Source organism: Pseudomassariella vexata (assembly GCF_002105095.1).
Source record: "Pseudomassariella vexata strain CBS 129021 chromosome Unknown BCR38scaffold_2, whole genome shotgun sequence".
Taxonomy (NCBI): domain Eukaryota; kingdom Fungi; phylum Ascomycota; class Sordariomycetes; order Amphisphaeriales; family Pseudomassariaceae; genus Pseudomassariella; species Pseudomassariella vexata.
Window position 1 is genome coordinate 957,043 of NW_024467957.1, and position 12,156 is coordinate 969,198.

At 51.4% G+C, this 12,156-nt stretch overlaps 5 protein-coding genes across 5 annotated transcripts; 2 read left to right on the forward strand and 3 right to left on the reverse strand.

Moving 5' to 3' along the window:
* Window positions 1-1,196: 1,196 nt before the first annotated feature.
* BCR38DRAFT_334256 (microsomal epoxide hydrolase) lies at window positions 1,197-2,488 on the forward strand (the record flags this gene model as incomplete). The annotated part of the gene is made up of 2 exons (XM_040855299.1): window positions 1,197-1,731; window positions 1,788-2,488. 2 exons carry the CDS (start codon window positions 1,197-1,199, stop codon window positions 2,486-2,488), a joined length of 1,236 nt encoding a protein of 411 aa, XP_040719706.1.
* A 1,105-nt stretch (window positions 2,489-3,593) lies between these two features.
* Window positions 3,594-4,516, reverse strand: BCR38DRAFT_420017 (uncharacterized protein). Its single transcript, XM_040859357.1, has 2 exons — window positions 4,443-4,516; window positions 3,594-4,385 (listed from the first exon to the last, which is right to left on the reverse strand). Exon 2 carries the CDS (start codon window positions 4,217-4,219, stop codon window positions 3,758-3,760), a length of 462 nt encoding a protein of 153 aa, XP_040719707.1. The 5' UTR covers window positions 4,220-4,385; window positions 4,443-4,516; the 3' UTR covers window positions 3,594-3,757.
* A 189-nt stretch (window positions 4,517-4,705) lies between these two features.
* Window positions 4,706-5,262, reverse strand: BCR38DRAFT_334273 (uncharacterized protein; the record flags this gene model as incomplete). The annotated part of the gene is made up of 3 exons (XM_040855300.1): window positions 4,706-4,764; window positions 4,825-4,913; window positions 4,988-5,262. 3 exons carry the CDS (start codon window positions 5,260-5,262, stop codon window positions 4,706-4,708), a joined length of 423 nt encoding a protein of 140 aa, XP_040719708.1.
* A 1,117-nt stretch (window positions 5,263-6,379) lies between these two features.
* Window positions 6,380-7,445, forward strand: BCR38DRAFT_333472 (putative mating type pheromone G-protein coupled receptor; the record flags this gene model as incomplete). Its single annotated transcript, XM_040855232.1, has 2 exons — window positions 6,380-6,962; window positions 7,018-7,445. 2 exons carry the CDS (start codon window positions 6,380-6,382, stop codon window positions 7,443-7,445), a joined length of 1,011 nt encoding a protein of 336 aa, XP_040719709.1.
* A 3,137-nt stretch (window positions 7,446-10,582) lies between these two features.
* BCR38DRAFT_333174 (Golgin subfamily A member 7/ERF4 family-domain-containing protein) lies at window positions 10,583-11,899 on the reverse strand (the record flags this gene model as incomplete). The annotated part of the gene is made up of 3 exons (XM_040855201.1): window positions 10,583-10,705; window positions 10,757-11,475; window positions 11,539-11,899. Coding segments are annotated over 3 exons (1,203 nt in total), but the record flags the coding sequence as incomplete, so codon positions are not given.
* Between the last annotated feature and the right edge of the window lie 257 nt (window positions 11,900-12,156).

The window sequence follows — 12,156 nt, forward strand, 5'->3', positions numbered from 1 at the left end:
CAACTCTGTAGTCGGTTGATTCTGAGAAAAAGGAACAGTCAATGATCAATGCGGAAGAGGAGTGGAAGAAGGGCGGTTGGGCGGTATAGGGTGCTTAATCACCAGTGATGTCAATCTTGGTCAAACGCACGCGGGGACCTTTGTTTACATTGGCAATTGGGCGGGTTGAAATCGACTTCTCAGGGACCGGGTTTGTGGTTGGTGCTGGTGGGGCTAGAATGGTCTGTGCCCAACGGCACCTGCCAAACAAGAGCTCCGTCCTACTCCCCGACTTCAATCACAGTCACGCTACGGTATGATGAACCCCAGTTCGCACAGCACTAGAGCTGAGCAACACACCATCAATATGACACACTTCTTCTGACTGTGACCCAAACCATCGTCGGCACTCGTTTAGGACTGAATGTTCCAGGCCTCGGGACATAATACGCCGATCTTCCATCTACAACAGTCCTGGAGCCACCCCTTGTACGAGACTTTGCTAAACACCTTAAAAGTATGTCGTCGCACGTGGACTTCAAGATCAGAGTTCCTCCATTACCCGGACATCGTCCCATTATTCCAGCAAGGAATAGCCTCTGCCCTTTTGCCCGGAGAGCCAGCCGGCTTGTCTGTAATTGGCAATCGTCTCTGGATCGCGCCGTAAGTAGCCCCTCAGCGGTTCTTTCATCTGATACGCAAAGGCCGGAGCTGCCAGTAACGGAGAGACCGACCTTTCTCAACCATAGACGTTGGCGTATATACCGAAGCAAGCAAATTCATTACAGGCGTTTATGGATAATCAGGGAGTTGGGGATGATAATTCATGGTATAATCTATGGTCTATCTTGACGTGTAGTGCAAGTCCAGTCAGTCCAACCATCTTCCGCGAGCCCAGACAGGCCATATTTCATCCACGATTGGCCAGGGTAGGCCAGGATAGGCCAGGATAGGTTCCTTGTCAGCCGCGCCCAAGACGTCATCGGTGTGACTTCGGGAGCCCGCGCCCTGAGTTTGCTCTCAAGTTTCTGGAGTGACATGAATGGACGCTGAAATCATCGGTGCCGAAGTCATCATGTTGGTTTGGGCTCTCCTTATAAAGTGTTGAGTGTATCTTCCTCTTTACATTTCTTCTTGGCTTAAAAGTCAAAGCAGCAACGTGCCAGAGCATACTTCATTTTCACTGCTTCACCCATATTAAGATGGGGTCCCTCATCATGTCAGACATCAAGCCATACACAATCTCCATCGAGTCTGCTAAACTCGCCGACCTGCAGATTCGACTCTCCTTGGTCAGATTTCCCGATGAACTTGACCACGCGGACTGGGACATGGGCGCGCCCCTCACAGATATCAAGAGGATATCAAGATACTGGCAAGACGACTTCGATTGGAGGATCGTGGAGAAGGAATTAAACAAGCTGCCCCATTTTGTCACCAATATTCAATGCGACGGCTTCGACCCGCTTGCCATCCACTTCATTCATCAGCCAAGTCCCGTCAAAGGCGCCATCCCTTTGTTGTTCATACACGGGTGGCCTGGACATTTCAATGAAGTCTCGAAGATCCTTAAGCCGCTCGCTGAGGGAGACGGTGTCGAGACGCCTGCGTTCCATATAGTGGCGCCATCCCTGCCCAATTTCGGCTTCTCTGAGGGCGTGAAAAAGCGAGGGTTTGCAATGGAGCAGTACGCGGCAACTATGAATCAGCTGATGTTGAAACTTGGCTACACTGAATACGTCACTCAAGGAGGTAAGCTGCGACTAACCCTCTTCACCATTGTGACAAACTGTTGACAGGTATCATAGGTGACTGGGGATGTCACATTAGTCGGAGTTTGGCACACCTCTACCCTGCCAATTGCAAAGCAACCCACCTGAACTTTGACAGCGCCAACCCGCCGGAGTTTGCCAAAAATCCGTTGCTTGCCGCGAAGCACGCGGTGACCCCTTACACCAAAAGGGAAAAGCACGGCGTTGGTCGCTCTAAGTGGTTTGAAGAAGAAGGCAGTGGCTACAACGTCGAGCAATCGACAAAGCCTCAAACTATTGGCTACGGATTAGCTGACAGTCCTGTCGCGTGCTTGGCATGGATATACGAGAAACTGCACGACTGGACTGACTCTTACCCTTGGACTGACGAGGAAATATGTATATGGGTCAGTATCTACTGGTTTAGTACAGCCGGTCCAGCGGCGAGTATGCGGATCTATTATGAGACAGCTCATAACGTCGATAACCGGATAGATAAGATGGATCGCCAAAAGATGATGACTTATTCCCCTGGCGTCAAGCTTGGGTTCAGTCACTTCCCAATGGATCTCCACGTCCGGCCCAGCACTTGGGTGCAAACGCTTGGCGAAGTGGTGTTTGAGAAGGATCATGAGAGTGGTGGACACTTCGCTGCGTTCGAGAGGCCCGATGATATCGTGGCCGACGTGAGGGAGATGTTTGGAAGGGGCGGTGGTGCGTACGGCGTGGCGAAGGGCGTCACTGGCTATTGTGCATGAGTTTGGCAGGCACCTGCGTACGTCCAATGAAGATACAAAATACGAATCTTCGACGATGTAGATTTCTACTCCCGGTATAGGGCCAGCTATCTCAACTGGATTAGATATCCATTGCCAAACTGGGTTGCCCAAATCCAAGTTGCGAAATCGACAAAGTTATATAGAAGCCAAACTATGCAGTTTCTTAAATGTAGAGCAATATCATGCACGCATAGAGGAATTGAGTCAGAGGATGCTGTTTTTCTATTACATATTTCGCTAACTCTGATCTATACATGTCTGCTATTTGGAGTCAGGACTTCCAGCGCAATATCAAAGAAGCTTTACTGTTACCATAAATCAGACCCGTTAAGGACAGTCTCGACCACAGCACCTCAAAAGACTCAAAGTGACGGTCATGGAACCTCGAGCAGGTGCTGGCTCGCAAAAGAATAGATTTATAAATGAGAAACTTCCCCTGTCGATACGATCCATCAAAGACACAAGTGAACGAGATCCGTATCGTTTGAGCATCTTCCAGTCGTAATCACTATTTCATCAAACAACCATCACGGGCCTTCTTATTCGCAACATTTCCTTCATTCATCGTTCAAACCATCCTTCCAGGTTCACCTCAAGAGACTAAAATATGTGGTCACCATCATCAAGCTCAACAGACGCACACCGCCCGCAATGCCTTTTGCTCCTAGCTCTCTTTCTAGAAGCTCGACTCCATCTGTCGAGCAACGCCTAGAGCTCTGTCCATCCACACCACGGCTCCATCTCCAGTTGCAGACAGCGTCGTCAGAGTTAGAAGACGACGAGTTCTGGCTGCCGCGGTCCATAGATTCCAATGGGGATGAGAACGAAGTCAATATCGTTCTTGCCGGCAAGAGAGACACCCATGGCCCCGAGGCCGGCAACGTGGTCAGGAGCCCCTTGGGTCTTAAGCACGCTGTATCTTTAGGCAAAGTCCCCAAACCGAAGCGGCATCATCCAAAATCCGAGTGGTTTGGCCCACCTAGGCTCTGGATTGCACTAAAGGTGGCGAAATTATCGAAGAATGCTGCCCACAGAAGGTCGTTGAGCCGGATGGGCAACGCTCAGCATGGCCATGCCTCGATCACCTTGCGCAACCTCCACAAAGCCGTTGTTGCAGATCCAGAAACTACCGAAGACACAGACAGCGACAGGACTACTCCCAAAGACATAAATGTCACGGAAGGAAGAGAGTCATCAGATGAGACCACCATCTCCGAGGGACGAACTATTTCAGACAGAGGAGGCGGCTCAACCCAACCTCCCCGTGAGATCACCGTCTCCGAGGACGAAAGCCCAGCTCATACTCAGTCTCCGGAGGAAACGAGCTCCTAACGGACCCATGACTCCTTCAACCCCATGAACCCTCCCGGAGAACACCTCTTGCCCCCTTTGAGGACCATCAAGAAACCCCCCCGGGAACGCCGGGTCGTCCGAAAGATGGGCGACGGTGTGGTCTTGGATGCTTTCATCATGCCCCTTCGGAGATACATGGCCAGCCTCTACATGATGGGGCAGAACAAAAAAGCCCAGGAGTGGCAACGGAAGAAGGAAGGGCAGAAGAAGGCAAAGACTGGAAAGAAAAAATGAGAAAGGAAGAAGAGAAGAAGGCGAAGGCCGAAAAGAGGAAGGTGGAGGCCGAGCAGAGGAAAAAGTCCAGGGCGAGGGTGGAGGGTCATGGTGATGGGAACTAGTGGCTTCCAGATAGGACATGCTCGCTCACTGTTGCACCTGGAGCAGGCCCCGAGAACTTTGAACGATTGTGCACCTTACTCGAATTGAGTTGATGTTGATTTCGCCTGGCCTTGCGCATTTTTGGAGAGGTCTGGTGTGGTTGATCGATTTTCTCGCGCTTGAGCTGTTGAGGGCGTACTTATACCTAATCATATCAGCGAAAACCGGCGAAATACAATAAGTTCAACAATGCTCATCCTACAGATGTTTGGTGGTGCGGAGTATACTGATCCCCAACAGTATACACCTCCGGTCAAACTTATAGTGACATAGTACATTGATTCAAGTCTCCGCATAGCGAGATATCATACAATATTCCCCCAAGCTTCCCTCTTCTCCCCCTCGCCCCTTCTCCCAACTCGCACACACGTGTAGTCCGTTAGACTCATTGACGCCCTGTTCAAGACCGCGCATGAACACAACGGCTCATATTAAAATCTGCCTATAATTACGAGTATGTCTTGTTTATTCGTGTTCGCCCTCCTCAGACTGCGGCTGTGGTCTCTTGAGCACTTCTAGATCAGCTGCAGTGTAATGTCAGTCTCAGAATCTGATTCTTTTCATAGGTAGGATAAAAATCATACACTGAACAATGTTGAGCGCCGTCCGGTTGTTACCCTCGGCATCCTGGTACGTTCTTATGGTAGCATTGCCCTGCACAAAGACCGTAGACCTGTGTTCCCCACCATAATGATCAGCAACCCAATTCCAATCTGCCCCTCCAAACTATCGCGCTTGCTCACTTACCCTTTAGGAATGCTCGTCATGAAGTCGCGGCGGGGACCCTCCTCAACAAAGGACGTGACGCGGAACCAGCTGGTGACGCGCTTGTCCTTGGGGCCCGAATTGCTCGCCACGGCATACTCAACCAGCTCGCGACCGGTGCTAGTGGCCTTGAGCTCGGGCGTCGCTGCCAGGTTGCCGACGATGGTGATCTTGGCTACGGGCCGTGGGATCGTGGCGCTGAAGGGGCGGGCAAAGCGAGGCACGGCGGCCGTTGCGCGGCGGGCGAGGAATGACATGATGGTTTGAGTACTGTGTTTTGGGAGGAGTGGTTTCGGGTTTATAAGATCGACTGGGGGGCGTTGATGTGGGTGGGTAGTGGATGCTGCTGTTAAATTTTTGTGGGATCTGATTCAATGTCGCAAACTCAGCTCGAGCTCTGTCTCTCTCCGCGTTAGAAGAAACAGAACGGACGCGGTTTAAGATTAGCTGCTAAAGTGCTCTTGGTGGCCCAAGCTCCAGGTCCCTGCTCGCTCCTACATATTACCATCAACTGCTTAACTCCAACGACCATTCTGTCGTCCACGCGATGCGCACTCGACAGCAGCGTCTATGATGATCCCATAATAGCAATTAATCTGGCTACCAAGGGAAGCCGCAACGGCCGGAAAGAGAATTGAGGAAATAGTTGTTCTGCATTAGATGTGGCGCAAAACGGAGCGTGCTGGTGTTTCGATGCTGGTTGTTCTATTCAGCTTGAGCGGTAGGTTTTGCCTCGCGGCGAGTCTGCATACGATAATTCATCACGAAACTGGCCACTTAGCCGTTGCCAAAATAGGGATACAAATACCAGTGGACCTCTCGTCACGGGGTGACTATAGCCATTCATGGCATGGTGACTTGAGAGCCGCGAGCATCATACTGCATCACTTTCGGCTGCCCATCGTGAGTATGGTCTCCATGACTCAATCGCTATGACAAACTTCAAGCAGAGGCAATACATATTTAAGTAGCTAATGCCGATTGCAGACTATTTCACATATTGTCGTTGTAAAGCTGAGTGAGCCACAACTGTGCAATCCCTCCTTGGATGTAAAGGCAAGGTTCACGATTCGAGGTTGGTCAATTTTGATGATTAGTGGTGATGCTGAACCGAGTTATGCTGTCCATCCCATGATGTTCTGCACTGGGCCCTTAGGGGCAGCTGCGGTTTTGCCAGTCTCCATTCATCAAGCTGTTTGTGAAATGCTTCAAGACTCAGATCTACGCTAGTTGTTGTGCTGTCACGCGTGGTGCTAACAGAGCTCAACACCATCGCCGAGTCTCTCCAAAATAGAACTATCCCGGCAACACGCCCAACCCCGCGGCCGTCGCCCAGCTGCACAACACTCGCTCCTGCCACGCCCGTCAACCAAAATGCCGAACAGCTTTGACGAAGCCAGATACAGCTATAACCCCGGCCTGACGGCCAATTGCGTCTGCCGCGTCTTCTTTGCCATCATCGGCACCCTCCTCTGTTGGGTCCCCTTCCACCTCCTATCGCGCAATGGCGAATTCGCAGCCGTCGTGCTCATCGCCGACGTGGTTATCCTCAACCTCTTCACCATCCTTAATTCGCTAATCTGGCGAAGTGACAATTGGGACATCTGGTGGGATGGCGTCGGCCTCTGCGACATCGAGACGTACCTCAATGGTCCCCTCCTGACGATCTATGCTGCTGCCATGTTTGCGGTCATGCGCAATCTGGCCCAACAGGTTGGTCTCATGAGAGCCAGTGCCTTGACGCCCGAGGAGAAAAAGAAACGGAACCTCATCCAGGCCGTCATCATCTTCCCGATTCCAGTTGTTCAACTAATCTTCACTTGGTTCGACCTCGCTCAGCGATACCAAATTGGCACGCTTATAGGCTGTTCAGCTGTCTACGACGGCAGCTGGCCCAAGATCCTCATCTACAGCGCACCGCCTACGCTCTTTGCGCTTGGAACTTCTCCTTATGCTTGTAAGTGATCTGAGGACAGCACAATAGAGCTCAGTAGCTAACAAGGGGTAAACAGTCCTCACCTGGAAGCGCTTCAATGCAATTTCTAAATCAACCAAAGACGCCCTAGCCGCATCCAACAGCACCGTTGCCTCACGGGCCCAGCGCACGAGACGACGCCTGTACCAGATGTCCCTCTCGATCCTGGTGCCCTACGTCCCGCTCATGGTCGCTTTCCTCATCGCTAACGTCCAGGACACCGACTTCAGGCCGTACGACTACCGTCGAATGCATTCCAATGCTCAAGAGGATGGGCAGTACCCCTGGGATGCCATTCTCTTCGTTCCCTCCTGGCTCGTGCCCTTCTCTACCATCAACCAGCCCTGGATTCCAATCCTGACTACCATGCCGATTTTTGTGTTTTTCGGCTTGACTCGAGAGGCTATCGAGACGTATAGGGGCTATGCTAGAGCTGTGGGGCTTGGAAGGTTCTTTCCAGCATAGTAAAGAGTGGACAATGTGGGGATGCTTTCTACAAGAAGGCAACGGGTTGCGTTTTGTTGTCATATGGGTGGCTTGGAATAGCGTACATGCCTAATCCAGTAGTTGCTAGTAGAAGGCAATGAGTGCAAGCCGCATCTCCCCCAAGCGGGAAAAATAGCTGCAGGCGTGGAGTCAGGTCGGACAATTCTGTCTTTTGAAGTATTCAATGGGAGGAAGGACCTTGACAACCGGTTCCTCAAAACTGAGTAAAAGATATCATGAGGAGCAAGTATATTCGGTATGCGACTCGTCGTTATCACCAAAGGAGGCGCCCTAGTTTCGACTCTTCTATTTGTTCCAACCTCCTGAACCCAGTAATGAGGGTACCCTCGTTGGAGTGGTGTATTCCGCACGCCAATGCCATGACCTCGACCACTCAGAAGCAAGTACAATTTTCAACACGACGCTGTGCCCCCAGCATATCAGCATTCTTTGATTCGAATAACCCGCTCCTAAACACACCATCCTCTTCTCACTCTTGTACGAACTGCGCAACGGCGCCATGAGGAGACGGGGCGACTCCTCACGCATACCGAGGGCTGGAAAGCGATAGGCACAAAGACTTTTGAAGCTTTACGATGTTGATGAAGACCCCGATGGATAGGATCTAGCGCACGTCTCCCTAGATGATGACGACCGTCAACCTTACGAGCCAGTTTCTCACACATGAGGCTATTTCAAGCTGAAGTGTTACCAGCGATGCAAGTGACAGCGATGACGAGGCTGCCAGTGTTCGTGACAACGATGGCGAAACTGGCGGCTTGAGTGACAGCAATTTGACCCCAGGACTCCACACTTCAGAGCGTAACTTGTACATCCTCACCTCCAGGGGTGAGTCCCTGGCCGCCTCCAAGAGCATGTTGATGGCGCTACCCCACTTGACTACAGTTTCGCAAACTCACTTCCTGTAGATTGGCCAGCTCTGTATCAGCCAATTTAACTTGGCCGAGCGGCGCAAGCAGGTGATGATTATACACCATATCTAAAGACCGGATTCAGAACGCTGATGTGGCTCGGAGAAGAAATGAGCGACACCGATCTTCTGCACAATGTTCTCGAAACCATCGGCAGCCGTCTACAGGGATATGGGTATAGTATTGATGATTCAGACGGAGAGGGGGACGAGAAGCTAGAAGAGATGCTAGTATGCGACCTTGACGAATTTGACTTTTTGCTTTCCTTTTATGGCCACATAGCTCGCGCATTTATTGGTCTCTGGAAACCTTATGGGTACGCAGAGTTGATATATGAGACGAGCGACTACATATTTAATGGCATATCGAAAGTTCGGGCATATCTAAATCCTCCAGGAAGCGATGTACTCATCACATGTACTCCCTCTTGTCAGGCAAGCTTGCGAACGATATATAGAGTCCGGGATTGCATGTCGGCTGCAGGCAAGTGGGTGAGAGTACATACCATGTTCGGAGAAGTCGCCAGGGTAATATTTCAGGGAAACCGCCCACAACAGGCCCAAGAAACTCGGTTTACGCCATGCTGGATCTATCTGCGCCGGAGTCCATTTGGCCGTCTTTGGATTACACAGTCTCGGTGGCAAATGTCTTCGCGTCCGCCACGCGATTGTATACAGGATGAGTGCAGCCTCGATATCCCGAGTCTAGGCGTTGGACAGTTGGGAACCCCCCAATGTGTCGAGTCCAAATTGGGTTGGGGGGCTTCTTTCTTGGACTCCGGATTGGTCAAGCGAAGCCCGTGGCCGCCGCTTCACTTCAACCAACTCCATACCGCCCTCTCCTTGTCAGGCACATAGAGGACGGCAACACGAACAAATGCCAAATGACACATGGAGTTTTCTCATTACAAGAGTTTTGAATATTGGGGAAGTGAAGTCGACAGTCACCAACCTGGCAGCCTTTCAAGGGACGCCATATTTGAAGACCACGACAACCTGTGATTAGCGCACCTCGTAAAAGTCCTCATCGCGGCCTCGAGCTGCGAACCCGGCAGCTACAGCAGCATGATTTGACTATTACGAATCATTACACATGACTGGCAACTGGTAAGAAACAGACTTCTTGGGGTTAGTTTAGGATACTCTAACCTTCAGGAAGTCAACTCTACTCAGGGACGAGACTCGTTAGCGACAGGAAAACACCAACTTGGAAATAAGATCACCGTACACGACATAGCCGCGGCATGTTTTGGAGAGGCCGTTGGAAGACGTCGGATGAATGACTACTTGCACCAGCTTCTGACCGACGCATCTTCCAAGGCCACGGGCTCTCCTTAGGCTTGGCACCAGATACTGCTAAAGTCGGCGACCTGGCGACCATCCGACATGGGTGTGTAACTCTGGCAATTCTTCGATTACACGATGGGGATTACCATATCATTGGAGTTTGTTGTTACGATGTCATACATGGAGATGCTGTTGATTGGGAAGAAGACGAGGCTGCCTACTTTCTACTTGCGTAAGGTCAACTTTTCAGGAACTCGCTGGACTGAGTAACCTCTGTTGCGCTTATTGTACGACCACCACTCATTGAAATCATCCTGATTTCTTTTCCAGGCAAGCACGGCCAGCCAGTTACTGCGGGTCCGGCCTCGCAATATGCCTTGAGATTAGTCACAGATTATTTCTTTACTTGGTAAATACTTTATTCTTAGCTCATGACCCCACGCCCTCACGGGCAGTCATCTATCTGCGTCTATGAAGAACCAGCAGTTTCTTAGACATCATAAACATCCAGCTTCGTACCACATCTCAACGGGGGCGATTGGCACACATCACTTCCATTCTGAATACATCGGATCCTCTAAAGTGATGGGGATACTGCTACCTGGGGAAAAGCTTCCAGGCTGAAAAGAAAAACAATACAAGGTAAGCAGGGCCAAACCAGGACGCCTCGCCATGCGTGCATATTATGCGTGTATCTAAGACGGGAAAACAGAAACAGCATTGGTAAAGGAAGAAACAATGCATGTAGGATTACAAGATCCAGATTATGGGGTGGAAGCCGGGGGTATCTTCGTGAGTCGTACAGTGTGGCGAACTTATTAGAGGCGTGCAGTTCGGTAGTATGTGAAGTAAGGGAAGAGAGAAAGCAGTGGGCAAGGCGTTAGCAGTTGGTAAGGAGTTAGTGAACACTCCCATCGTCGTGTTGCGAAGCGGGATCTGCTTGCTCGGGCCCCGATCGCGAAACCCCAGGTTCACTAGCAGCAGCTGGGGCGATTTCCGGATCCGGTATTTGAATGTCGAGCTAGCACAGTCAGCCCTCTAGAACCAAGTCTCAAGAATAGAATATTCTTACCGTCATATATCCAGATCGCCTCAGGGGGATGATCTTGGGCGCAGCAATTCCCTCTTCAGGTACAAATGTTTTCTCCATCTGCGTATTCCATTTCTCGATCCATGATTCAAGATTTCGCAGCCTAGTTTTGGCATTCGTGAATCCTATATCGTCCCAGATCCAACCTGTGAGCAGGCCTAAAGCTCCATCAAGAATGTTACGCCAGTAGTAAGGATTAAATATGAGTATCAGCTCGCCATTGAGCTTCTCGATTATGCGACGAAATTCTTGTTCCGTGATACCAGCTGGGTCCAAAATCTCAGGATACAGGTTGGAAAAGGTGGGCGCTAGATCTCCGTCGATGAGCCAGTCCCTCCGGATTCGTATGATGCGGGTGCTGGTATATTCGGGCGAGTCCATTGATACATGTGGATTCAGGTGTGGGAAGCATGGATGTTGTGGCCCCCATTCCTCGCCAATATCTGGTTGGTCTGGATCGCCCATGATAGACGAGTTGCTCGAGGATATGGCGGACCCAATGTCTTCTGGCAGGGACATGTTGTCTCGACTGTGACGATACTCATGGTCGTTGGGGCCCCTCTCCAAGTCCTTCGAAAAAGACTTCCCCGGCTCTTCATCTTCGGGGAGTGCCATGACGGCTTTGCCTTTGCCTTTGGTGGACTTCTCTGGACGAACAAGTCCGAAGCTCAGTGCTCGAGCTCGATTGGACACGCTCTGTCCTCGTTTTCTAATCCCAGTGGCCTTTGACTTGTCCTCAATAACAACCTGGGGCTGTGATGGACCGGCCCCTGTATCTTGTAGTTGTAATGCCTGCGCAAGGCGTTTCCCGTCGTAAGAGTAGCGAAGTGTTCTTGGGAGACTGACTTTCTGATCGCCGCTACGTCGGCCCTCGATCTGGAGGTTCGCACTCGTCGAGGCAGAATGGCGGTTCTGCCTCTGCTCGGGAAGACTGAGGAGTGGGTAGTTCCCAGCCACTACTCCAGTAGGATCGGGCGGGTCCGAGGATACGTCGATGGCAGGGTGCTCTAGAAGCACAGCCGGAGGCGGAGGGGTGGAACGTTGACGTCGGCGTGTTAATCTTGAAGGCGGCGGTCTCGGCGTCGAGTTGGTCGGATTCCACAGACGGGCAGCAGCAGGCCGGCGAGGTTGGGGGGACTGCAGAATAGGATCGGGAGCAGTGTCTAGAGGTCTTCGCGCCAGCAGATTTTTTCTTGCACCGGACTGGCCGGAGTGGGTAGGTTGCTGCTGTGATGGCTGGTTCACGCGAGAGTTCGCTTGTGCATCTAGGGCGGTTCGTGGCAAGCTTGCAGATTGGTCGCCTGCGTGTGAAGCCGTTGGAAGGACGATTCGGGTGCTGCAGCCGCCGCCGAGGGCTGCAAGACGGCGATCGGACGCTGCTT

Bases quoted from the DNA above. Each gene is read 5' to 3' on its own strand.
- BCR38DRAFT_420017 (XM_040859357.1), bottom strand. From the start codon at position 4,219: ATGTCCTATCTGGAAGCCACTAGTTCCCATCACCATGACCCTCCACCC.